Source organism: Jaculus jaculus, chromosome 7 (assembly GCF_020740685.1).
Source record: "Jaculus jaculus isolate mJacJac1 chromosome 7, mJacJac1.mat.Y.cur, whole genome shotgun sequence".
Lineage (NCBI taxonomy): Eukaryota > Metazoa > Chordata > Mammalia > Rodentia > Dipodidae > Jaculus > Jaculus jaculus.
This window is the reverse complement of record NC_059108.1, coordinates 147957658-147984100: the sequence shown is the minus strand read 5'-3', so window position 1 is coordinate 147984100 and position 26443 is coordinate 147957658. Positions and strand designations below refer to the sequence as shown.

At 45.8% G+C, this 26443-nt stretch overlaps 1 protein-coding gene across 1 annotated transcript in view; it reads left to right on the top strand.

Moving 5' to 3' along the window:
• Positions 1-26443, top strand: part of Dync1h1 (dynein cytoplasmic 1 heavy chain 1) — a 75876-nt gene that overhangs the window by 22139 nt on the left and 27294 nt on the right. Inside the window, exons 10-41 of the mRNA XM_045153897.1 lie at positions 371-520; positions 3812-3958; positions 5317-5457; positions 6834-7010; positions 7117-7227; positions 7312-7431; positions 8040-8279; positions 9645-9800; positions 9964-10077; positions 10253-10363; positions 10448-10657; positions 10812-10958; positions 11114-11280; positions 11356-11529; positions 12057-12222; positions 12303-12491; positions 12864-13058; positions 13778-14060; positions 14380-14480; positions 16424-16583; positions 17776-18019; positions 18371-18554; positions 19421-19633; positions 20728-20966; positions 21056-21212; positions 21520-21747; positions 23326-23556; positions 24145-24285; positions 24519-24752; positions 24855-25061; positions 25154-25275; positions 26171-26336. Of these exons, the coding sequence (XP_045009832.1) occupies positions 371-520; positions 3812-3958; positions 5317-5457; positions 6834-7010; positions 7117-7227; positions 7312-7431; positions 8040-8279; positions 9645-9800; positions 9964-10077; positions 10253-10363; positions 10448-10657; positions 10812-10958; positions 11114-11280; positions 11356-11529; positions 12057-12222; positions 12303-12491; positions 12864-13058; positions 13778-14060; positions 14380-14480; positions 16424-16583; positions 17776-18019; positions 18371-18554; positions 19421-19633; positions 20728-20966; positions 21056-21212; positions 21520-21747; positions 23326-23556; positions 24145-24285; positions 24519-24752; positions 24855-25061; positions 25154-25275; positions 26171-26336 (5625 nt within the window). The remainder of the gene's footprint in view (positions 1-370; positions 521-3811; positions 3959-5316; positions 5458-6833; positions 7011-7116; positions 7228-7311; positions 7432-8039; positions 8280-9644; positions 9801-9963; positions 10078-10252; positions 10364-10447; positions 10658-10811; positions 10959-11113; positions 11281-11355; positions 11530-12056; positions 12223-12302; positions 12492-12863; positions 13059-13777; positions 14061-14379; positions 14481-16423; positions 16584-17775; positions 18020-18370; positions 18555-19420; positions 19634-20727; positions 20967-21055; positions 21213-21519; positions 21748-23325; positions 23557-24144; positions 24286-24518; positions 24753-24854; positions 25062-25153; positions 25276-26170; positions 26337-26443) is intronic.

Here is a 26443-nt window from a genome sequence, read left to right as displayed (position 1 = left end):
AGGTAGGATTGCCATGAGTTCGAGGCCTCCCTGAGACTACATAGTGAATTCCAGATCAGCCTGAGCTACAGTGAGACCTTACCTCGAAAAAACAAAAAGAAATAAAGAAATAAACACTGGACTGAAGAGATGGCTTAGCAGTTAAAGGCACTGCTTGCAAAGCCTGATGGTCCCAGTTCAATTCCCGCATACCCATATGAAGCACAAAATGGCATATGCATTTGGTGTTCTTCTGCAGTGGCAAGAGGCCCTGGTGTGCCCATACTCTGTCTCTTTTCTCTGTTGCTTTCTGTCTCATTCCCTCTCAAATGAATAGATACCTTTTTTAAAGACGTAAGGAAACACTGTTCTTTACCTGCTGTCTCTGTAGATTGAAAGGATACTGGGTGTTCGTCTGCAAGCTGGCCTGAGGGCTTGGACCCAGGTTCTTCTTGGACAAGCTGAAGATAAAGCAGAAGTTGACATGGATACAGACGCTCCACAAGTTAGTCACAAGCCTGGTGGAGAGCCAAAGATCAAGGTGAGCATAAACCCGCCCCTCCCCTTAAGTACCGGTGGGAGCTGGGTATAGAGTGCATGCTGTAGCGGAGCACTCAGGAGCTGAGGCAAGATGATGTGAAGTTTGGGGTTGGCTGGAGAAATAGCTCTGCTGTTACAGGCTCTTGAGGTTAGCATGCAGTATATAACTTCAGTGTTGGTACACATGCAAGGCCCTAGGGTGAATCTCCTTGCACTCAGGGAAAGGAGCAGTGGTACAAATGAAAAGTCACTCTGGTGGGAAAGACAAACACCAGGTGATGACGGTTAACATCACCAGTGGTGTGCAGCGTCATGTGTCTTTGTCGTGTGGTGAGAAATCTAAATCCCTCAATCTCGTTGTAATCATGAGAAAAATACCATACATGCCCAGATTAAAGGTTGCTCTTCAACATACCTGGCCAGAACTCCCCCAGACTGTCACAGAAAAGCTGAAAATGTCACAAATGGAAAAGAACAAGGAGCTAGGACAGATCAATTTCATATGATGTTTGGGGTTAGATGTACTAAACATAACTAGTCTGTACTTTAATTAATCAGACTGTCAGTGTTGGTGAATGTATTTAAAACTGCTTGCTTACTTTTTCCTTCCTTCCTTCCTTTCTTTCTGAGGTAGGGTCTTGATCTAGCCCAGGCTGACCTGGAACTTATTCTGTAGTCCCAGGCTGGCCTTGAACTCACAGTAATCCTCCTACCTCTGCCTCCTAAATGCTGGGATTAAAGGCATGCATTACCACGCCCGGCTGAAACTTTTCATTTCAAATCTCCTATAAGACTAAAAACAAAAACAAAACAAAAAATCAAAGGAAAGCTGTAAAAAAAAAAATTAGCAGAAAGTAATTTTTAGAAAAGAACATACACCAAGGTTTTGAAAAATGCTCTTGCTGAGCATCAGTACAGCAAATTACTTCAGTACATGAATGTCATGTGCCACCGCAGAAGTCTTTGTCAAGTCCAGTGACAGCACAGCAGCATAGCAGTCCCAAGTGGGACAGTCTTGACTCCAGGCATCATTGCCATTTGTGTAAGGAAGAGGCTGGCTAGTTCCGTAATTCTGTCAGAGAAACAGTGTAGTCTACTGCATCAGGTGGTGGTTTCACAGGCAGCTGCCTAGCAGTGATTATATGCCCTGCAGTGTTTTCTTTTTAAAATTTTTGGTAACAAAATGCTTTATTGGTACCATTTCATGTCAAAAATATAGTAACATTTCCTTTTTGAAAATTTTCCACCTTTAAATTAAAAGCTAGCCAGGTGCAGTGGTGCATGCCTTTAATCGTAGCATTGTGGTCAGATAAAAAACAAGGATTTGTCCTGATTTTGTTGAATATGTGGAGATAGTTTTTTGGTTTTTTTCCCTGAATTTTTAGTCTTATTTTAGTTCCACGAATTGCTGAGACTCTATATTCTGTGGAGTTTGGATGGAATGTCGTGTAGATGTGTATTAAGTCCATTTGATCTATGGTGTCATTTAGCTCCATTGTTTCTTTTTTCCTATTTACATGATCAGTCTATTGATGATAGTGGAATGTTCAAATCACCCACTACATTTCTATTGGGGTTTATATGTATTTAATGTTTAGTAGATATTGTTTTATAAACTTCAGTGCACCTGTGTTTGGTGCATATATGTTTAGGATTGTAATATACTCTTGTTGTATTATTCCCTTAATGAGTAAAGGGGCCTTCTTTATCTCTTTTGATTAAAAAAAAAAATTAAAAGCTAGCTTTAAGGGCTGGAAGGATGCCTTAGCAGTTAAGGCTTTTGCCTGCAAAGCCAAAGCACCCAGGTTTGATTCTCCAGGACCCACGTTAGCCAGATGCATTAGGGGGCACATGCATCTGGAGTTTGTTTGCAATGGCTGGAGGCCCTGGCATACCCATATTCATATTCTCTCCCTCTCTCTCTGCCTTTTTCTCTCTCAAATAAATATTTTTTTAAAAAGTGAAAGGAAAAAAAAAAGCTACATTTAAAAGTAGTAAAACGCTGGTGTGGTGGCGTATGCCTTTAATCCCAGCACTCAGGAGGCAGAGGTAGGTGGATTGCCATGAGTTTGAGGCCAGCCTGAGACTACCTGGGCCAGAGTGAGACTCTACCTTGAAAACAAAACAAAAAAATGTAGTAGTAAAAGTAACATAGTTTGATTATCTCAAAAAACAAGCAGCAGATTACCTTTGCAAATAATTAGAGACTCTCATTTTCAATACCATAAAACTCACTGGCCATTGTAATAAATAACTGTGTATACAAGGAAACATTGGCCTGAATGATTCTGTAGATAACATTTTATGCCTCAAGAGATACCCAAACACTATCTCGACCTATGACTTGCAGGAATAACTAAGTTACTATAAAATTGGATTCACATAGCACCTAAAAATTTAGTATCTATAATATTTCAGATAGCATGATTTACTGAGGAAGGAGATTTTTTTTTCTGGGTTTTCATGGATTATATACAAATATTTAGTCAAAAGTTAAAAAATAAGTATGTACTTTATCTCCAATTTCTGAATCCAGATAAGAACTCTGATAAAAGCTGTGTGATGGAGAGGGAAGGGTATTATCATGTCTTATTGTCTGTAAGAATAGAAGTTATCAATAAAAAATTTTTTAAAAGGATGTGTGAACCTGGCCATGGTGGTGCACACCTTTAATCCCTGAGACTATATAGTGAATCCAGGTCAGCCTGGACTAGAGTGAGATCCTACTTCAAAAAAATAAATAAATATTAAATATATATCTTATTTACTTAGTAGGGAAGTGCCAGATTGAGAGAATGGGTGCACCAGGGCCTCTAGCCACTGCAAATGAATTCCAGATGCATGCACTATTTTGTGCATCTGGCTTTACGCAGGTACTGGGGAATCAAACTCCAGTCATTAGTCTTTGCAGGCAAGTGCCTTAGCTCCTGAACCAACTCTCCTTCCTGAGCAGTTGGCTCTTCCCCCCCACCCCCATAGATTTTATGTTTTTTCCTCAAAACTTAGTAATTGTTTTCACTTTTTAGTGTTACAGTGAATATGTGTCTAAGTCAGTAGGTTTCCTACCCAGAAGAAGCTAAGTTGGGATTCTGGAACCTGAAGTGCCCCTGGTGTCTCAGGCCTCAAGGTCGAATCCCTGGGGTGAGGGGTACAGATTATGAACATGGAATTATGCAAGACCACGTGTGATGGGGTGACAGACGGGTTCAGATAGAGAAGGTGTTAAGAATCAAAGCTATTTTATTGAACTATGTTACTACTAGTGAAAAATGGCAATTTTTTTTTTAAACAGAATGTTGTTCATGAGCTAAGAATAACCAATCAAGTGATCTATTTGAACCCGCCCATCGAAGAGTGCAGATACAAGCTATACCAGGAGATGTTCGCCTGGAAGATGGTCGTGCTGTCCCTTCCACGGATCCAGAGCCAGAGGTACCAGGTAAGAAGCATGTGTCCTCTAACCAGACCTTCCCTGGGGCCCTGGGCTGCCACTTCTCAGGGTGCCTCGTTAAATAAGCTCTTTAGACATCTTTTTTAACTGGGGACACCAGGTTAAGCATCCTGAGTAAAAGCTAAAGGGAGCAAGTGTGGCCTGAAACTTTTTTCCAAATAGTTACTTGGTATTTGCAGTTGGTCTCCATAACCTTTTAGAATTTTTTTTTTTTTGTTTAGCATTTATTTTATTTATTTGAGAGAGAAAAGAGGTGGGAGGGAGGGAGGAAATGGGCACGCCAGGGCCTTCAACCACTGCAAACGAACTCTAGATGCATGCACAACCTTATGCAGCTGGCTTACATGGGTCCTGGGGAATCAAACCTGGGTGATTGGGCTTTGTAGGCAAGTACAAAAAAAGCCAACTTTTCCAGTCTAATCTTTTAGAAATTGTTGCTGCTTTTCTGCACCCCTGCTTTCAGTGTGTTTTGTTTAATTATATCTTTTGTGTTTGGAGATGGTCTCACTATGTAGCCCAGAGGGCCTTCAACTCATGGTCCTTTTGTCTTGTCTTCCCCAGTGCTGCGCTCACTGGTGTGCACGCCATTCCCATTCCTACTTGGCTTTAGGGAAGTTTTCACACGCACAAGTAGCAGAATCAGGAGCTCCCACTGCCCACACTTACTTTTGTTGTGTTTGGATGGGTATTGTGGCGTATTTCTTCTTTTATCTATTTATTTTTTTAATTGAGAGAGAGAGGCACCACAAACAAACTCCAGACGCATGTGTTACCTTGTGCATCTGGCTCATGTGGGTCCTGGGGAATCGAACCTGGGTCCTTTGGCTTTGCAGGCAAGTGCCTTTAACCACTAAGCCATCTCTCTAGCCCTCTTTTAAAGGTAGGGTCTCACTCTGGCTCATTCTGACCTCGGATTTACTGTGTAGTCTCAGGGTAGCCTTGAACTCTCAGCAATCCTCTTAGCTCTGCCTCCCAAGTGCTGGGATTAAAGGGATGCACCACCATGCCCGACTAATGTTTCTTGGTTTGATGAACTAAATATAAGCAGGCTTCTGGCTACTTATGGCTAGACTAAGTGGATATTATCCTTTAATGATTACTTGTTCGTTTAGTTTATTTTTATTAATATAAGGTGACTGAGATCAACTTTAGTTTTTTCTGGTTTTTCTAGGTAGGGTCATGTTTTAGCCCATGCTGACCTAGAATTCACTATGTAGTCTCAGGCTCGCCTTCAACTCTCAGTGATCCTCCTACTTCAGCCTCCTGAGTGCTGGGATTAAAGGGGTGTGTCACCCTGCCTGGCCTTACACACTATTTGATGCTCATTCCCGGCTTTGGTTGGTTAGGTGGGTGTGCATTACGAACTGACTGAAGAAGAGAAATTCTACCGCAATGCACTAACACGGATGCCTGATGGCCCGGTTGCCCTGGAAGAGTCATACTCTGCTGTCATGGGCATCGTGACTGAGGTCGAGCAGTATGTTAAGGTAAGAATAATAAGCTCCTTATTGTATCCGGAGACAATGTACAGTTTAGTCTAGACAGGTAGCATATAAGACAAGGTCCTGAGTTCAATCCCCAGCATCACAGGTAAACAAGAAAGAAGAAAGAATATGGAGCAAAAATATCTTGACCATATGTAATATGGCTCACTTGGTGGCATTTGCCTTTTTCTTTCTTCCTTCCTTCCTTTCTTTCTTTCTTTCTTTCTTTCTTTCTTTCTTTCTTTCTTTCTTTCTTTCTTTCTTACTTTCTTTGGTTTTTCAAGGTAGAGTCTCACTCTGGCTCAGGCTGACCTGTAAGTCACTATGTAGTCTCAGGGTGGCCTTGAACTCACTGTGTGATCCTCCTATGTCTGCCTCCCCAGTGCTGGGATTAAAGGTGTATGCCACCACACCCAGCTGATACTTGCTTATTTTTGTTCATCCATTCATTCATCTTTGAGGTAGTGTCTTACTCTGGCCTTGGGTAGCCTGGAAATCTTTTTTAGACCAAACTAGCCTCAAACCTGTGATGACCTTCCTACCTCTGCCTCCCAAGTGTTGGGATCATAGATGTGTACAGTCATATCTGACCCAATATTTCCTGAAATTTATGGTCGAGGAGGGGTGGTTTTGAGGCAGGGTCTCACTCTAACCCAGGCTGACCTGGAATTCACTCTGTAGTCTCAGGGTAGCCTCAAACTCATGGCAATCCTCCTACCTCTGCCTTCCAAGTGCTGGGATTAAAGGTGTATGCCACCACACCCGGCATATTTTATTTTAAAAAACAAATAATAGAATAAATGTTTTGGGATTTTTTTTAAATATTTTTTATTTTTACTTATTTATTTGAGAGAGTCAGAGGGAGAGAGAGAGAGAGAAAGTAGGCACACCAGGGCATCCAGTCACTGCAAATGAACTCCAGATACATGTGCCACCTCTGCATCTGGCTTACATGTGTCCTAGGGAATCGAACTAAGGTCCTCTGGCTTTGTAGGCAAGTGTCTTAACTACTAAGCCATCTCTCCTGCCCTGTTTTGGGATTTTTAACTATGATTTTAAAAATTTTATTTATTTGTATATTTTTATAGACAACTTTCATAATTGTAAACAATATCCCATGGTAATTCCCTCATTCCCCCCACTTTCTTCTTTGAAACTTCACTCTCCATCATAGCCCACCCCCTTAACTATGATTGTTAAGTATAGTCAGTGTTACTGTTTTCATAAAACTGTGAGAAGCTGAATTGCGAGTTTTTGTCATGGTGGTGGCAACATGAACCTTATGCACTATGGGGATAATGAGTGGCAGTATGTAGCAGTCTGGTAAAGGAAAGAGCAAGCTGAGCACTTAACCAGTGTTGGCTGTTCTCCCCTCACAGGTCTGGCTTCAGTATCAGTGCTTGTGGGACATGCAAGCCGAGAACATCTACAACAGGCTTGGAGAAGATCTCAACAAGTGGCAAGCTCTCTTGGTCCAGATAAGAAAGGCCAGAGGTACCTTTGACAACGCAGAAACCAAGAAGGAGTTCGGACCAGTGGTTATAGACTACGGCAAGGTGAGGCCGCTGCGCTGCAGACTAGCGCGAGGGGCTGTACAGGCAGCATCTGTGCAGACACACTCCAGAAAGAGTTCATGGTGCTCTCTGTGCCCTTGGCCCGCAGGTTCAATCTAAGGTGAACTTGAAGTATGACTCTTGGCATAAGGAAGTTCTCAGCAAGTTTGGACAGATGCTGGGATCAAACATGACAGAATTCCATTCTCAGATCTCAAAGGTGAGGAGGTGGTGTTCTGCCTATCTAGTGGGGCTGCAGATGAAGCCTGGTCCCAGGGTGAAACATGGCCCTCTCTCCCAACAGTCTCGCCAAGAGTTGGAGCAGCACTCCGTGGACACAGCCAGCACTTCTGACGCAGTGACCTTCATTACCTACGTGCAGTCTCTAAAACGGAAGATCAAACAGTTTGAGAAACAAGTTGAGGTGAGTTCTGTGAATAGTCATGTTATCAAACTGGACTCGTGTAATATCTTGTGTTCTGAGGGAATGTTCTGACTTGACCTTTGCAGCACTGGGTCTTAGAGTATGGCCATCACCTGCCTTAACCACCTAGTAGGCTTGTCACAGTGCACTGTAGAAAGCCAGGTATGGTGACACTCCTGTAATCGCAGCATTTAGGAGGCTGAGGTGATTTGTGAGTTCGAGACCAGCCTGGGCTACCTAGGTATACTAATTATAGGACACTAAATGTTTTGATCCTCAGTAATCTGAGAGGGAAAGGTTGCTTTGCTTTTTTGAGGCAAGGGCTCACTTTAGCCCATACTGACCTGGAACTCGCTCTGTGCTGGCCTTGAACTCACAGTGACCTTACTTCACCCTCCTGAGTGTTGGAACTAAAGGCATGAGCCCCATATCCACCTTAGTCACAAAGTACCTTCTTTCTTGTTGGCACTCTTGACAATCATTTCTGTCATCATTATAGAAGAGAAAAATCACTTTATCTTTGTTTTTTTTTTTTTTCTGTATTATCTTTACTGTTGCTATGATAAAATACCTGTCAAAAGTCACTTTATCTTTTTAACTCTCAAAAGCTCTACCGCAACGGTCAGCGTCTATTGGAAAAGCAGCGCTTCCAGTTCCCACCCTCCTGGCTATACATTGACAACATCGAGGGTGAATGGGGCGCCTTCAATGACATCATGCGGCGGAAGGACTCTGCCATTCAGCAGCAGGTGGCAAACCTGCAGATGAAGATTGTGCAGGAGGACCGAGCTGTGGAAAGCCGCACCACTGACCTGCTGACAGACTGGGAGAAGACCAAGCCTGTCACGGTGAGCCTCGCTGTGCTGGCTGGGGCTTAGTTTCCAGTACAGAGGCGTGTTTCCCTTCTGGACTGCTGAGCTGATGTGTGGTTAGGGTGTAGTTTGGTGCTGGTAGGTTCAGCCTCCCACAGTGCTCTGCTGGCTCATGTCTGTACCGCCTACGGCCATTTCCGTACTGCTGGGCCCTTATTCTACTCCATGCTATCTGTGTTGAAATACTTACTTTCCCTCACGCCTGCATTGCTGGGTTTGGATGTTCATTCTGCAGGAAAATGGCAGTCGTCATGCTAGTTTCTCTCGTCACTCAGCATGGCATTAGTAATGTGTTACAGTTAGAATTCTGATTAGTATTTTGCTTTGGCAAACAACTGGCATTTTGTGTAGTCATTCTTAAAAGTTACTAAGATGATTAGGAAACATGTAAGTGTAGTGTTTGTGCTGGAGTGGAGCCCATGTCCAATGACTTTTTATAAGCAAGCATTTAAAAAATTTTTTATTTTATAGCCAGTCGTGGTAGTGCATGCCTTTAATTCCAGCACTGCGGAGGCAAGGGTAGGATGATTGCTGTGAGTTAGGGGCCAGCCTGAGAATAAGAATTTCAGGTCTGCCTGGGCTAGAGCCAAACCCTACCTCAAAAAACAAAAAAATAAAAAATTATTTTATTTTATTTATTTATTTGAGAGAGGGCACCAGGGCCTATAGTCACTGCAAACAAACTAGATGCATATGCCACTTCATGCATCTGGCTTTACATGGCTACTGGGGAATCGAACCTGGGTTTAATTTGGCTTTGCCAGCAAGCACCTTAACCACTAAACCATCTCTCTGGCCCTCCAATGGCTTTTTTCTTTTTTTTTTGAGGTAGGGTTTCACTCTAGTCCAGGCTGACCTGGAATTAACTATGTAGTCTCAGGGTGGCTTCAAACTCACGACGATCCTCCTACTTCTGCCAAGTGCTGGGATTAAGGCCTGTGCCATCACACCCAGCTTCCAGTGACTTTTTGCTTCTCATGGGTAACTAAGGTAACACTGGTCCAGGAATGGCTGGCTGGCCGCCGGGGGCTCTATCCCTTGAATCATTGCCAGTGCCCCACCAAGCCAGAGTTGGCCCTAACTCTTTCTGTCTCTCGAGCCCACTAGTGTGACTAGATCTGATTAACATGGCACCATGCTCATGTTAACTACTAGTGGAAGGCCCACACTCAGTGTTGTGCACCAACATTAGTGAACATCTCATTGAATTTGTACCCATGTAGACATGCTCAAGGCATCAGACAGTTCCAGAAGCCCAGCAGGCCCTCTGCCATCTTAAAGCTCAAGTGCTCCCCTCTCCTGAAATGACCGTGCTACTCTCTGTGCTCTGGCTACTTTCAGGGCAATCTGCGCCCAGAGGAAGCTCTTCAAGCCCTGACCATATATGAAGGGAAGTTTGGCAGGCTGAAGGATGACAGAGAGAAGTGTGCAAAGGCCAAGGAGGCTCTGGAACTGACAGACACGGGCCTCCTCAGTGGCAGCGAAGAGCGTGTGCAGGTATGGACCAGTGTGGCGAGGCTGGGAAGCCTCTCCACCCATTCTGTCATTGTCCTGGGTCATGCCAAGGACCCTGCCAGATTCTGAGGTGCTTTTCCTTTTTAACCCGTGGATTGCTTTCTGTATCAAAGTGTAACTGCCTTGCTGTTCTCTATCATTACAGGTGGCTTTGGAGGAATTACAGGACCTCAAGGGTGTTTGGTCAGAACTTTCTAAGGTCTGGGAACAAATTGATCAGATGAAGGAGCAGCCGTGGGTTTCAGTACAGCCCCGAAAGGTATCTCATTAAAGCAGATAGCTGTGAACCCGAATTAGCTTGAGACCTGTTACCTACTGTGCCACATGTTCCTTTCATCAGTCATCCAGACTAGTGTAAACTTGCTTAGACCCTTTAGAAGAATATGATACCATTAAATGAATGTATGCAGAATATCCTCTGTGTCTCCTGACAGCTGCGACAAAACCTCGATGGCCTCTTGAACCAGCTGAAGAACTTCCCTGCCCGGCTTCGCCAGTACGCCTCTTACGAGTTCGTTCAGAGGCTGCTGAAAGGCTACATGAAGGTAGGTGACAGGTAGCACACGGTGTGGGATGGGAGCGGCATTCTCCAGAGACAGCTGCACAGGTAACCCTTGCTCTCCGCCCAGATCAACATGCTGGTGATTGAGCTGAAGTCCGAGGCACTGAAAGACCGGCACTGGAAGCAGCTGATGAAGCGGCTGCACGTGAACTGGGTGGTTTCCGAGCTGACCCTCGGCCAGATCTGGGATGTTGACCTACAGAAGAATGAGGCTGTTGTCAAAGATGTGCTGCTTGTGGCCCAGGGGGAGATGGCTTTGGAAGAGTTTTTGAAGCAGGCAGGTGATAGGAGTGGCTAGCCACATCCACACTTCATGCTGTGGAAAGTGAACCCTTGCCCTCTGCACTCTCCTTAGTCTGCCTAATGCTTGGCCCCTGTGCTGGTGGTGAGTTCTTATGTACTGGTGACGTGCCTCTCCTGGTTCCCTTCAGATCAGGGAGGTGTGGAATACCTACGAGCTTGACTTGGTCAACTATCAGAACAAGTGCCGCTTGATCCGAGGCTGGGATGACCTCTTCAATAAGGTCAAGGAGCACATCAACAGTGTCTCCGCCATGAAGCTCTCTCCATACTACAAGGTACAACTGCGCACAGTCCTTCCGTATGCCCACTGTGCCTGGGCACCATGGGTCCTGTAGATGACAGGATCCTACACTGTGTTTTTCAGTGAGTTTTGGCCTATCCCAAGAATGGAAAATCTTAACAGTTGCACTCTGCCTCCACATACCTCCAGGTGTTTGAAGAGGATGCCCTGAGCTGGGAAGACAAACTGAACAGGATCATGGCTCTCTTCGATGTGTGGATTGACGTGCAGAGGCGCTGGGTCTACCTGGAGGGCATCTTCACAGGCAGCGCAGACATAAAGCACCTGCTGCCGGTGGAGACGCAGCGGTTCCAGAGGTACGTCTCCCACCAGGGCCTGGGGCTGGCGGGGCTGGCCTCCAGAGGCTGACTCACCCCCTCATTCATTTGCAGCATCAGCACAGAGTTTCTGGCTCTGATGAAGAAAGTGTCCAAGTCTCCCCTTGTGATGGATGTTCTGAACATACAGGGGGTACAGAGGTCTCTGGAAAGATTGGCAGATCTACTTGGAAAGATCCAGAAAGCACTGGGAGAATACCTGGAAAGAGAGCGTTCATCTTTTCCCAGGTAGTTGTTTATTTTGCCTGGGGCCAACAGAGCCATGCTCAGCTGGCCTTTGCTCCAGCTGCCCTCTTGCTTCTGGCTGGTGTCAGTCAGTTCTGATATCAAGGATTTTGCTGATCAAGTTGATTATGAGTAGTTTTCCTTTCATACACTGGTTTCTAATGGTCCTGAGACCCCGGATTTCCGCCTCAGCCTTATTATGTGTCACCAAGGCTGCATCCTTTCTCCGTGTCAGGATCTGGCAGATCTTTCTCCAAAGCGGCCTCTCTTTCTTTGCTGGTGGTGTGCTTAGGATAAATGGAGCGGGTTCTGCTAAAATGACTTAGTCAACTTGGATAAGTGGCAATGGATTCTTCCTCCAAAGTCTTGTTGGTAAATGTGCATCTTTGCTAAGGGTTGAAAGAGGTCAGATGAATGCAGGCTGGAGGCTTTCCTCCAGCAACCACCTCCTTCCCTTCCTGCAGGTAGGCATTTGGCATTGGCACTTTCTGTATGTAATAATAGCAGCTGGAGTGTTGTTTTACTTTCAGATTCTATTTTGTGGGTGATGAGGATTTGCTTGAAATCATTGGAAACAGCAAGAATGTGGCTAAACTACAGAAACACTTCAAGAAAATGTTTGCTGGAGTTTCCAGCATCATCCTCAGCGAGGACAACTCTGTAGTCCTTGGCATTTCATCTCGAGAAGGAGAGGAGGTAGCTGAGTTTGTTTGTAACGTAAAAAGCTGCTCTCGCATTCTTGCACCTCTTAATTTTTCAAATGCTTTTAATTTCAGGTCATGTTTAAAACCCCCGTGTCCATAACTGAGCACCCCAAAATCAATGAGTGGCTCACTCTGGTGGAAAAGGAGATGAGGGTCACCCTGGCTAAACTCCTTGCTGAGTCTGTTACAGAAGTGGAGATTTTTGGAAAAGCAACCTCAATTGACCCAAATACCTACATCACTTGGATTGATAAATACCAGGTAATGGGTGGTGGAACAGACAAGCTGAGGCAGATGAGCTGACAGACTTGAAAATAACCTCACAGAAACAGGCACCTGAAGTCTAGCTCTTGAGGCGTTAAGGTGGGGAGACCACTTGAGCTCAAGAATTCTAGTCCAGCCTAGGCAGCATAGTAAGTTCCCTATCTCAAAAAAAAAATAAAATAAGGGCTAGAGAGATGGCTTAGCAGTTAAGGCACTTGCCTGTTAAGCCAAAGGACCTTGGTTCGATTCCCCAGGGGCATGCATCTAGAGCTCGTTTGCGATTGCTGGAGGCCCTGGCACGTGCATTCCCCCCCCCCATAAATAAAAATATAAAATTACTGCATGGATCTCATATCTTGCTTCTTTTAGGCCCAGCTTGTGGTTTTGTCAGCCCAGATAGCCTGGTCTGAGAACGTGGAGAGTGCACTGAGCAGTGTTGGAGGAGGTGGTGACGTGGCACCCTTACAGTCTGTGCTGAGTAATGTGGAGGTCACACTCAACGTGCTGGCAGACTCTGTCCTCATGGAGCAGCCTCCTCTCCGGAGACGGAAGCTGGAGCACCTGGTGAGTCTTTTCTCTGCCCACTGCCCCTGTGCCTTGCAGCTCAGGCAGTTAAAGAGGATCACACTTAAAAACGTGTGGTACATGCCTGAAACCCAGCTATTGGGAGGTGGAGGCAGGAGAACCAGGAGTTCGGGGTCATCTTTTGCTATTGCACCATAAGTTCATGACAAACCTGAACTACGTGAGACCCTGTTGGAGGGGTGGTAAAGGAAAGAGAAAGAGAGAAAGAGAAGCATGGGGGAGGGGAGGAGGGACAGAGAGAGACCCATATACTCTGGGCACTGGGTACTTGGGTTTTGATCCTCTTAAAAGATCATCTTGACAGTTATAGGTTAGCCAGCCTTGAGAGTGTCTTGTTCTTTTTCCCCTTCTCCTCTCCAGAGGTAGCTGCAATAAGGTGATGGCCCTGGGTAGGCACTCCAGGTTCAAGGCCCAGGGGTGGGAGGCTGACCGTTGTGAAAGATGCTCTGTTAAATTTTGTTCTGTGCAGTTTTCACTTAAATTGGCTGTTTTGCTTATTTGTTTCTGTGTAATTAATTCTGTTATAAGTAACATTTCTGCTGTCATAAGGTTTCCAGATAAACTTCTGATAGGGATTGTTTTGAAGTATTTGCTGAACATCTCTGTAACTGACCTAGAATGTTAATTTAAATTTAAGAAGCAATTTACAACCCCATGGAGCGCAGTGCTACATTGCTCATGGCAACTTTTTATTTCAGATTACAGAGTTGGTTCACCAGAGAGATGTTACCAGGTCCTTGATCAAGAGCAAGATTGACAATGCCAAATCCTTTGAATGGCTCAGTCAGATGCGATTTTACTTTGACCCTAAGCAAACTGATGTGCTACAGCAGTTGTCCATTCAAATGGCAAACGCCAAATTTAACTATGGCTTTGAGTACCTGGGCGTTCAAGACAAGCTGGTTCAGACACCTCTCACTGACCGCTGTTATTTGACAATGACACAAGCACTGGAGGCCAGGCTTGGAGGGTCCCCATTTGGTAAGTTATCCCAAATGCCTGAACCATGGAGCTATATTTTAAATGTGATTTTTTTTTATTAGCATTTTCCATGATTATAAAAAAATCCCGTGTTAATTCCCTCTCCCCCCCCCATTAAATGTGATTTTTAAAGACTGAGCTCTTGGTTTGAATGTGTATTGCATGGCTAATACATCCTAAAAATCTTTAACTTATTGGTATTTATTACTTCTGCTCAGAATTTTGAAATAAACTGCTTTTTCATAGTTTCTTAAAGATACGGTATGCTCCTCGTTAAGTCACAGATTCAAGCACTCAGTTACTTCCCTTCAAATTATAGGACCTGCTGGAACAGGGAAGACAGAGTCTGTCAAAGCCTTGGGCCATCAGCTAGGACGGTTTGTATTAGTGTTCAACTGTGATGAAACCTTTGATTTCCAGGTGAGAGACATTACAGCATTATTAAGTTTGCACCCCTCAGAGCACTGGACTTGCAGCTTGGCATAGCTTTCCTGGCCTTCCGAGTCCTTGCACAGATGAGCTTACTCTGAACTGTTAGAGAAGTCCCACGACACATGTGCACAGAAGTTGGCTTTACTTCATGCTCTCAAAGTTAGATCTATCAGTTGTCTAAAATGGCCAATTTAGTTGTTTGTTTGAGACAGAGTCTCTTTGTGTAGCCCAGGCTGGATTCTAATCCCCATGTATTACCTAGACTGGCTGGTGTTACAGGCATGCATGCCATCATGCATAATTGAATTTTTTTAACTTTATTTTTATTTATTTATTTTTGAGAGAGAGAGAGGCAGAAAGAGGTAGAGAGAGAATGGGTGCCCCAGGGCCACTGCAAATGAACTCCAGATACATGTGCCCCCTTGTGCATCTGGCTTATGTGGGTCCTAGGGAATTGAACCAAGGTCCTTGGGCTTTGTAGGCAAGTGCCTTAACCACTAAGCCATTTCTCCAGCCCCACCTTGTTGAATTTTTTTAAAATTTTTTTGTTTATTTTTTATTTATTTGAGAACAACAGAGAGAAAGAGACAAATACATATAGAGAGAGAATAGGCGTGCAGGGCCACTGCAGACGAACTCCAGACGCATGCGCCCCCTTGTGCATCTGGCTAATGTGGGTCCTGGGGAGTTGAGCCTTGAACTGGAGTCCTTAGGCTTCATAGGCAAGCGTTTAACCTCTAAGCCATCTCTCTAGCCCACCTAGTTGAATTTTTAAAAGTATTTTATTTGTTTGCAGAGCTGGGGACCAAACCCAGAATCTTACGCTGGGGCAAGTGCTCTGGACACTATACTATTTCCTCAGCCCTAAAAGGGCAAATTTTTTTTGAAATGCTTAGCACCTATGCCTAAAAGTAAATATTACGGAAGAATTATTTAAAATATTCATTCATTTATTTATAGCAGGCAGAGAGAGAGAGAGAACATGGGTGGGCACCAGGGTCTCTTGCCACTGCAAACAAACTGTGGATACTTCCACTTTATGCACCTGATTTTAAGTGGGTACTGGGGAATTGAACCTGTGATAGCAGGCTTTGTAAGCAAGCACCTTTACCTGCTGACCCATCTTCCCAGCCCTGGGAGAAAGGTGTTTTTTGTTTTTTTTTTTTTGTTTGTTTTTTTTTTGTTGTTGTTGTTGTTTTTTTTGTGGTGGTTTTTCTGTTTGTTTTGTTTTGTTTTCTGCTCTTGCTGAGGCTGACCTAGAATTCACTATGTAGTATCAGGATGGCCTCAAGCTCACAAGTACATGTACATGTGCTACCATGCCCAGCGTCAGTGGAGAGTTTTATTGGCGTAGGATGAAATGTATTTGGCAGTCATCTGTAGAGTGATAATGCTGTTGATGTGATATCTGCTATGTGAATAACGTTTGCCTCTAACCTTACAACCGCCTTGGTAGGTAGAGGGCATTCTTGTTTTAAAGACAAAAATCATGGGTTTCAGAATGGTGTGACTTGCCTGGGGTTGGACAAGTCAGCAAACAGGCTGCACAGCCACAGTGAGGCGGGTGATGTCTTAATGTGTTCAAGCTGCCACAGCAGCACCACAGGCTACATGGCCTAGCCACAGATGTGTCCTCTCATGGTCTAAGGTCACAGTTCTGGCAGAGTTGTTTCCAAGAAGGCCCCTCATCCTTATGTGTAGACAACAACCTTCCCACTGTCTCAGTACACAGCCTTTCCTCTGTATGGAGGGGCTGAGAGAAGGAGGAAGCTGAGATTGAAATTTCTGGTATCTTCCTCTTATAAAACACTAACTCTATCTGATGATCCTACACAGTCACACTGAAGGTTACGACATCATCCTGTGACTTAGGAGGGGACAGAAGTCAGTTCATAACAAGTGGTTTTAGTGTCTTTCTCTCTCCATTTCAGGCCATGGGACGCATCTTTGTGGGGCTTTGCCAAGTGGGTGCCTGGGGCTGCTTTGATGAGTTTAACCGCCTGGAAGAGCGGATGCTGTCTGCTGTGTCCCAGCAGGTGCAGTGCATACAGGAAGCGCTGCGGGAACATTCCAACCCCAACTACGATAAGAGTAAGACTTCTCTCTGCTTAAGAAATTACTGAAGAGGTAGGAGGCAGTCTGCTTTGAGCTGATTGGCTTACGAGAACCCACTCCCACAGGCAGGCAGCACAGTGAATTGTAGACTGATGAAGAGGATCCAGGGGAGGTTAGGATCAGTAGTGTGTTTCCTGTTGCTGGGCAGTAGTGTATGTGCCTTATCTGAGAACAGTCCTTTCTCAGCAAGGCACAACTGGAGCCCCATGTTACGTGCCCTCCCATGGCATGTGCCACCACACAGTATGTTTCAGCCATTGTGGCCCCTCAGTACCCCTTCTTCCTGAACCACTAGGGAGCCAGCTATCCTAGTCACTTGTTTGGCCAAAGGGTTCCATCCTCTGGTGTGGGCAGTAAGCCCAGTATCAGCTGCTCTGTAGCCTACTTGCTGCATTTCACAGTCCTGAGCATGGGTGGTGGAGGCAGGCTCGGGTGCCAGGGAAAATAAATTCTGCACAGTTGGATAGGTATGAAAGTTTTCCTATCCATTCATACAGTTTAATTTCATTATAATAATAGCAATTTATCTCACAAAGAATCCTCCAGACCTAAATAGAGCAGAGGAATATCAAAGAAAGCAGCCTGTGAGTCTGATCAATACGTGCATGAAGTAAGTGTGAGCTATTCCTGTAACACGCAGAGACGTTTGAGGAGTTGTATAGTTTGGCTTGGTGGTTTTGCTTTTGTTTTTTGAGGTGGGGTCTCACTCTATCCCAGGCTGATCTGGAACACGGTCTTTAATCCTGGGCTGCCCTCAAACTCACAGCAATCCTTCTACCTCTTTCTCTTCCAGTGCTGAAATTAAAGATGTGCGCCACCATGCTTGGCTTTGTTGTATAATTTTAGTAATTCTGAGAGATCATTGTTCTGATCTAAGCCAGTCAGTCTTTCTGTATATTTCTGTTCTTGGGTTGTCCATTTGACATTATTTTATACAAATGTGTACCAGGCTCCCTGGCCCAGCTGGCTTGTTAGCTTTGTGTACTTGCTTATGACAGTGGGTCTGCCTAGGGGTTTATATGTGACTAGAGGAAGCAACCCTCGATAAGCCTCCTCAGGCACCCCAGGAGTTCCAGGCTTTGGGTCTAAGAAGTCATCAGGAAACTGGGCGATTGGTCATTTCAGAGACCTTTCCAGGGAGTTTTCTCACACCAGCATCTGATTTCAGCCTCTGCCCCCATTACTTGTGAGCTGCTCAACAAACAAGTTAAGGTGAGCCCAGACATGGCCATCTTCATCACCATGAACCCGGGCTACGCTGGCCGCTCAAATCTCCCAGACAACCTCAAGAAGCTATTCCGGAGCTTGGCCATGACCAAGCCTGACCGGCAGCTGATCGCTCAGGTCATGCTGTACTCACAGGGCTTCCGGACTGCCGAAGTCCTTGCCAACAAGATCGTCCCTTTCTTTAAGTGAGTAACAGAGCTGCTTATAGAGTTGTTGCCTGTTGTTAAATGTGCCCAGCTACCCTCAAAATTCCTGTTGATAATTATGACATCTTTCATAATGCCCGTCTAAGTCTTTGACTCCTGGTGTTATTGTTTAAAGTGTGCTGTTCTCTTTGTTGTTGTTTTGTTTTGTTTTTTGTTTTCTTGAGGTAGGGTTTTACTCTAGCTCAGGCTGACCTAGAATTCATTATATAGTCTCAAGGTGGCCTTGAACTCATGGTGATCCTCCTACCTCTGCTTCCTGAGTGCAGGATTAAAGGCGTGCACTGGCCCAAGTGTGCTATTCTTAAAGAAAACCCTTTTTTCCTCTTTCAGACTATGTGATGAGCAGCTCTCTTCTCAAAGCCATTATGACTTTGGTCTTCGAGCTTTGAAGAGTGTACTGGTAAGTGCAGGCAATGTGAAGAGAGAAAGGATTCAGAAGATAAAGAGGGAGAAAGAAGAACGAGGGGAAGCAGTTGATGAAGGAGAAATTGCTGAGAATCTGCCTGAACAAGAGGTACAAATGTTCCTCCTTTTTTGTTTTCGTTGTTTTTTATTTGTGTGTGTGTGTGTGTGTGTGTGTGTGTGTGTGTGTGTGTGTGTACATGTACCAGGGCATCTTGCCACTGCAAATGAATGCCAGATACATGTGCCACTTTTTGCATTTGGCTTTGTAGGGGTGCTAGGAAGTTGAACCAGCTGGGCTGACCAGCTTGTAAGCAAGCACCTTTAACCACTGGGCCATATCCCCAACTCCATACTTTTGGTTTTTGAGACATTTTCTCATTCTGTAGACCATGCTGTCCTGAAACTCATATGCACTATGTAGCTAACCCAAAGTAGCCTTCAACACAGTTTTGTTTTCCATTATTTTTTAAGGTTTTTATTCTGTATTTTTTTGGGGGGGAGCAGATAGAGAATGTGCACTCGAAGGCCTCTAGCCATTGCAAACAAACTCCAGGTGCATGTGCTACCTTGTGCATCTGTCTTACATGGTTCCTGGGTAGTCAAACCTGGGTTCTTTAGCTTTGCAGACAAGCGCCTTAACCACTACACCATCTCTGCAGCCCTGAACACAGTTTTCCTCATGCCTCAGCCAACTGAATGCTGAGTCTACAGGTGTTCACCACCATGCCCAGCTTACAGATGTCCTTTTATCTTTCAAACCATACATGGTACTAAGATTTATTTTGGGACACTTGGGACCATGATGCACGTGGCCTGTGATGACCAGACTAGACTGGTGCTCACACAGTGACTTGAGTGAACAAATGTGAGCAATGCCTGGTCACAACTATTCTGCTCACTAGCAGTAACTTACACAGCACTTCTGGGGCAACAGCCATGGCCCTGCCTCACGTGGCTTCCTCTTTCCCCCAATAGATTCTGATACAAAGTGTCTGTGAGACAATGGTGCCCAAGCTGGTGGCAGAAGACATCCCGCTGCTCTTCAGCCTCTTGTCAGATGTGTTCCCTGGGGTCCAGTACCACCGTGGTGAGATGACGGCCCTTCGAGAAGAGCTGAAGAAAGTGTGTCAGGAGATGTACTTGACATATGGCGATGGAGAAGAAGTTGGTGGAATGTGGGTTGAGAAGGTAACTCAGCTTGTTCTCTTGGCCACTGTCCTCACAGACCAGAAGGTTCCAGTACAGTTCTCCTCAGCCATTTGATGGTGCACTGCCCATAAAGACCAGGGAGTATACAATCTGATCTATGAAGATTCGTCCAAGGCCTTCTTGAATTTTTCCTTTATCTACATATAGAAATAGCAAAACTTGAAATTTCTCATACATTCTCTACAAAAGCTAGCCAATCTAGCCGGGCGTGGTGACGCACGCCTTTAATCCCAGCACTTGGGAGGCAGAGGTAGGAGGATTGCCATGAGTTCAAGGCCACCCTGAGATGACACAGTTAATTCCAGGTCAGCCTGGACCAGAGTGAGACCCTACCTCGAAAAACCAAAAAAAAAAAAAGCTAGCCAAAGGCATGAGTATAATGGAAACTGGTTTGTACCAGCAAAAATTTCTACTTAAGGATTTCTAGGACCACAGTTGCTGTGGTTTGTGTTTTGTCTGGTTTCTTTTCATTCCTTCCTCTGTATTACTCGTGCCTGCTGTATATATTATTGACCTGAATACTCTGTGCCGCCATGGTCCCCACCGTCTCATCCTTTCAGAGACTGTGGGGTCCTTGATGAGGAAGCCTAGCAGACAGTTCCTGTTACACTGGCCAGCCTTCCTCACCATTGAAGAATTCCCTACAGTTTAGAAATGCCTTTTAGGGGCTGCAGAGATGGCTTAGCAGTTAAGCGCTTGCCTGTAGAACCCTGAGGACCCTGGTTCAAGGCTTGATTCTCCAAGACCCACGTTAGTCAGATGCACAAGGGGGCACACGCATCTGGAGTTCGTTTGCAGTGGCTGAAAGTCCTGGCGTGCCCATTCTCTCTATCTATCTGCCTCTTTCTCTTTCTCTCTCTCTCTTTCTCTGTCACTCTCAAATAATAAAAATGAACAAAAAAATACTATTTAAAGAAATGCCTTTTAGAAGCAGTCCACATGACCTCCAGCTGACCCATTCTGGTACTGGTCCCTAAGACTCTGTAGATTATGTTCATGCTCCCTGGCATGAGAAGTGGCTGAAGAGCCTCTCCCTTCTCCTGAGATGCTCATTGTGGTCTCTGGCCCTGCAGGTTCTCCAGCTCTATCAGATCACCCAGATCAATCACGGCCTGATGATGGTGGGGCCCTCAGGAAGTGGGAAGAGCATGGCCTGGCGCGTGCTACTGAAGGCTCTGGAGAGGCTCGAGGGAGTGGAGGGTGTAGCCCACATCATTGACCCCAAGGCCATCAGCAAAGACCACCTCTATGGAACCTTGGACCCCAACACCAGGGAATGGACAGATGGGCTCTTCACGCATGTGCTAAGAAAGTACGTTTTAAGATCACTTCAGACATAAGGGAAAGGTAATCTTAAAACTTAATTTACTCAACAGCTATTTTATAATCCTCCCAACCCAGGATCATTGACAACGTGAGGGGTGAGCTGCAGAAGCGCCAGTGGATTGTCTTTGATGGTGACGTGGACCCTGAGTGGGTGGAGAACCTGAACTCGGTGCTGGATGACAACAAACTCCTGACTCTGCCTAATGGAGAGCGCCTCAGCCTGCCTCCCAATGTAAGTGGTGGTCGCCTGTGGCTGGACAAGGAGTCTGTGCAGTCATTCCCCTTTAGTTGCTTGTGCCAAGGGTGGGTGAGTTCACGCATGTGGCACATGGGAATGCATCGTGGGAGTGTGTGCCGGGTGATGCTCACCATGAACAGTCCCCATAAGGCACCTGTGCCTCCATCCCACCAAGAGCTCCCAGCCAGAGAAAGCACATCACTGCTGTGACTGCCCTGTGCTTAAACTTAAGTCACCCTTTGGTGTGTGTATATATGAAAAGCAATTTTAATACTTAAACCTGCTTAATTCCTCCTTCAAGGTGCGGATAATGTTTGAAGTACAGGACTTGAAATATGCAACCCTGGCCACAGTGTCACGCTGTGGTATGGTCTGGTTCAGTGAGGACGTGCTCAGCACAGACATGATCTTCAATAACTTCCTGGCCAGGCTGCGCAGCATCCCCCTGGATGAAGGGGAGGACGAGGCTCAGCGGCGGCGCAAAGGCAAGGAGGATGAAGGTGAAGAGGCTGCCTCCCCGATGCTCCAGGTACATGGAGCCCTCATTATAATGGGCCCTCAGCTCAGGGTCTTAGAGGTGGCAGTGGGACCAGACTGTCCATTCCGTACAACCATGAAGGTCATGATTCTGTTCATGGGTGGTCACTTGCTACTTGTCTGTTCAAACTGGATGCTCAGCAAGACAGAGCTTTGCAAAGTCATGTTTGTCTTACACAAGTTTGTGAGGAAGCATGTTGGAGTACCTACAAAACTTAAAAGATGACTGTTGGATAATCTAAAGGATCCCTTACAGGCTGGAGAGATGGCTTGGCAGTTAAGACATTTGTCTGCAAAGCCTAAGGACCCAGGTTAATTCCTCAGTGACCCTGTAAAATCAGACGCCCAAGGTGGCGCATGCATCTGGTGTGTATTTGTAGCAGGTAGAAGCTCTGGCATGCCCATATTCACGCTCTTGCTCTCTCTCTCTCTCTCTCATTCTTCCTTTTTCTCCCTCGCCCTCTCTGTCTTTCTCTATCTCACTGCTTACAAATAAATAAAATATTTTTAAAGAACCCTTTACATATTTGTCAAAGATTGCCCTTTTCCACGTTCAGTGGTGAAGCCAGGTTCCTGCGAAAGAGGGTTTTGGAGAACCATGAGAGTGAAGGAATTGAGGATTGGTTATTTAAGCACCACCCAGAAATATTTTTCAAGGTCATGTGGCTTCTCAGACCTAGATCAAAATAAATAAAATTCCACACATTTTTTTTTGGAGGGGGGATTCGAGGTAGGATCTCACTCTAGCCCAGGCTGACCTGAAATTCACTATGTAGTCTCAGGTGGCATCAAACTCACAGCGATCCTCTGCCTCCTGAGTGCTGGGATTAAAGGTGTGCACTACCATGCCTGGCTTTTTTTGTTGTTGTTGATGTTTTTTTGAGGTATAGTCTTGCTGTAGCTCAGGCTGATCTGGAATTCACTATGTAGTCTCAGGGTAGCCTTGAACTCATGGTGATCCCCCTACATCTGCCTCCCAAGTTCTGGGATTAAAGGTGTGAGACACCACACCTGGCTTTATTTATAAGTGCATTTCTTTACATACTTGTGTGCATATATAAATGTGTGTGGATGTACCAGGGTCTCTGTCGCTGTAAACGCACACCAGATGTATGCACTACTTCTCGCATCTGGCTTTATGAGGTCCTGAGGAAAAGAACCTGAGCTGTCAGGCTCTGCAAAGCACCTTTAGCCACTGAGCCCTCTCCCCAGTCTCTGTTGACTTTTGAGACGAGGTATTACTATGTAGCCCAGGCTGGCCTTGAACTCCTGATCCTTAAGCTGTGGCTTCCCAAGTGTACTTGAGCACCCCCTGACTTTTTCTTATATATAACTTTTATTATTTATTAGCGAGAGAGAGGCAGATAGTATGGGCGCGCCAGGGCCTTCTGCTGCTGCAAGTGAACTCCAGACACATGCTGACTTGTATATCTGCCTTATGTGGGTCCTGAGGGATTGCAGCTGGGTCCTTTGGCTTCGCAGGCAAACAAATGCCTTAACCACTAAGCCATTCCTCCAGCCTCTCCCCTAGCTTTTTTTGAAATTGTGCATTATTCATTCTCTCTTCTAGATCCAAAGGGATGCAGCAACAATCATGCAGCCATACTTCACGTCCAATGGCCTGGTCACCAAGGCCCTGGAGCACGCCTTCAAGCTAGAGCACATCATGGACCTGACACGCCTGCGCTGCCTGGGCTCGCTCTTCTCCATGCTGCACCAGGCTTGCCGCAACGTGGCCCAGTACAACGCCAACCACCCTGACTTCCCCATGCAGATCGAGCAGCTGGAGCGTTACATTCAGGTCAGGGGAGCTCCATGGGCCACCAGGTGTCTGAGAAGTTCCACAGTACCACCTGGGTGTGTTGTTCATTGAATGACAGTCAAGCTTTTGTGAGGGCTGAGAAAGTCGTAGAGTGTCCACTGTCCAATAAGATCCAAAGATTAACTCTGCTGCTAGTATCTTTCTTTTGTTACTTAAATTTCATAAAAATTAAGTTGTAGCTGGGTGTAGTGGCACGCCTTTAATCCCAACACTTGGGAGGCAGAGGTAGGAGGATTGCTATGACTTCAAGGCCAGCCTGGAACTACAGAGAGAGTTCCAGGTTAACCTGGGCTAGAGTGAGACCCTACCTCGAAGAAAACACAAAATCAAAAATAAAGCCTGAAAAATAACATAGAATAAAAAATAAAAATAAAGACTGGCATGGTGGCACATGTCTTTAATCCCAGCATTTGGGAGGCAGAGTAGAAGGATCACCATGAGTTCGAGGCCACCCTGAGACTACAGAGTGAATTCCAGGTCAGCCTGGGCCAGAGCAAGACCCTACCTTGAGAAAAATAAATAATAAATTAGTTAATTAATTAAAAATTTAAAAAACACTTTTTATAGCGATACCTGGTTTATGCCATCCTCTGGTCCTTATCGGGAGACAGTCGGCTGAAAATGAGAGCAGAGCTGGGTGAATACATCAGGCGAATCACCACGGTGCCGCTGCCCACTGCACCCAACATACCCATTATTGACTATGAAGTAAGTGTGGACTGTGGGTTTTCTGTGTGGATCTAGTTTGTCCTGGGGCAACCTGACTGGATTTTACTTCAACTTTTCATGTTGTACAAGTAATCTGTCCTGTCACTTTCACAAGAAAGCAGGAATGCAGATGAACTTGCCTGTCTAAAGTGAACATTCTAAGTTGTACTAAAGCAAGCTAGGCTCATGAGAGGCGTGGAAGCCATAGTGACTCTCAGCACGTGTCTGTGTAGGTGTCCATCAGTGGAGAGTGGTCCCCGTGGCAGGCCAAGGTGCCTCAAATTGAAGTGGAGACGCACAAGGTGGCAGCCCCAGATGTCGTCGTGCCCACTCTAGACACAGTGCGCCATGAAGCCCTCTTGTACACTTGGCTGGCCGAACACAAGCCCCTGGTTTTGTGCGGCCCTCCTGGGTCTGGCAAGACCATGACACTCTTCAGCGCCCTCCGAGCCTTGCCAGACATGGAGGTAAATGAGGCCAGGAGACCATTACCATCTCTTAAAGATGTGGGCGTTGAAATGGGGGCCTGCTTGGATTTACAGCCTCCTTTTGTGTCATCTTGTCCAAAGGTCGTGGGCCTTAACTTCTCAAGTGCTACGACTCCAGAGCTCCTCCTGAAGACTTTCGACCACTACTGCGAGTACAGGCGCACGCCCAACGGTGTTGTTCTGGCTCCTGTTCAGCTTGGGAAGTGGCTGGTACTGTTCTGTGATGAAATCAACTTGCCAGATATGGATAAATACGGCACGCAGAGGGTCATATCCTTCATCAGACAGGTTTGCACACACCCGCAAGCCCTTCTTCCCGCACAGCACAGTGTTGGTGGTCCACACCTTGCTCCTAATTGTTGCATGCCCCTTTCCTTCAGATGGTGGAGCATGGAGGCTTTTATCGCACCTCGGACCAGACGTGGGTGAAGCTGGAAAGAATCCAGTTTGTTGGGGCTTGTAATCCACCCACTGACCCTGGGAGAAAGCCCCTCTCACACAGGTAACACATCTTTGAGCGAGTCTGGCTGGTGTGTGGTCCCTCCTCCCACCCACCCTCCTCTTTCTCAGCTGGCACACTGGCCCTCGTGGGGACCTAGTTCCAGATTGCTATAAACAGCAAAAACTTGCTATGAGTTACAAGAAACAAAAATATATTTAAAAGGTATCACGGGCCGGGCATGGTGGCGCACGCCTTTAATCCCAGCACTCGGGAGGCAGAGGTAGGAGGATTGCCGTGAGTTCGAGGCCACCCTGAGACTACATAGTGAATTCCAGGTCAGCCTGAGCCAGAGTGAGACCCTACCTCAAAAAACAAAAAACAAACAAAAAAAATAAATAAATAAAAGGTATCAAAACACTTCTTATCTGAGAGTCCCTACCCTGTGCTGTAACCAGGAGGATATATATTTTTAAATTATTTTTAAAAAATCGTTGGACCAGGTGGTCCACACTGTTAATCACAGCACTCAGACTGAGGCAGGAGGATCAAGAGTCCAAGGTTGGCCTGTCTCAGAAACAAAGAAAACTTTTAGGGCAAAAGGTATAGCTCAGTGTCTAGTGCTTGCCTGGCATGCAGAGGAGAGGAACTGGCTTCAGTCTTCAGGACCACAGAACAAACAAAAGGGAATGAGGGAGTTCTGAGAGAGAAGCTTTGACCTTATGGGCAGTACTGAACTGCCTGCCCTCATCTGTAAGGTTGAAAGCTTTTGTACTTGCTATGGTGCGTCAGACTCCAGCCTCAGTGTTGTGGATGTGGCCTCATTTGACCTGGACATGTGTAGGTGGGTTAGTAAAAGACCTCCAACCCAGCCCAGGACAGTGACTCTTGGCTGGCATGCTGCCACTCTTGAGGCTGTGCTGGTGGGGAGGTGCTGAGAAGGACTGTCCTTGCACAGGTTCCTGCGGCATGTGCCTGTTGTGTATGTGGATTACCCAGGACCTGCCTCCCTGACGCAGATCTATGGCACCTTCAACAGAGCCATGCTGAGGCTCATCCCCTCCCTGCGCACGTACGCAGAGCCGCTCACTGCAGCCATGGTGGAGTTCTATACCATGTCTCAGGTATGCTGAGTCTGCCCTCCAGAAGTTCTCATCCTCTACAGCTGAGGAACCTGTTGAAAGACTGGGCTTTAGCTGGACCTAGTGGTTCAGACCTAAATCCTGCTTTT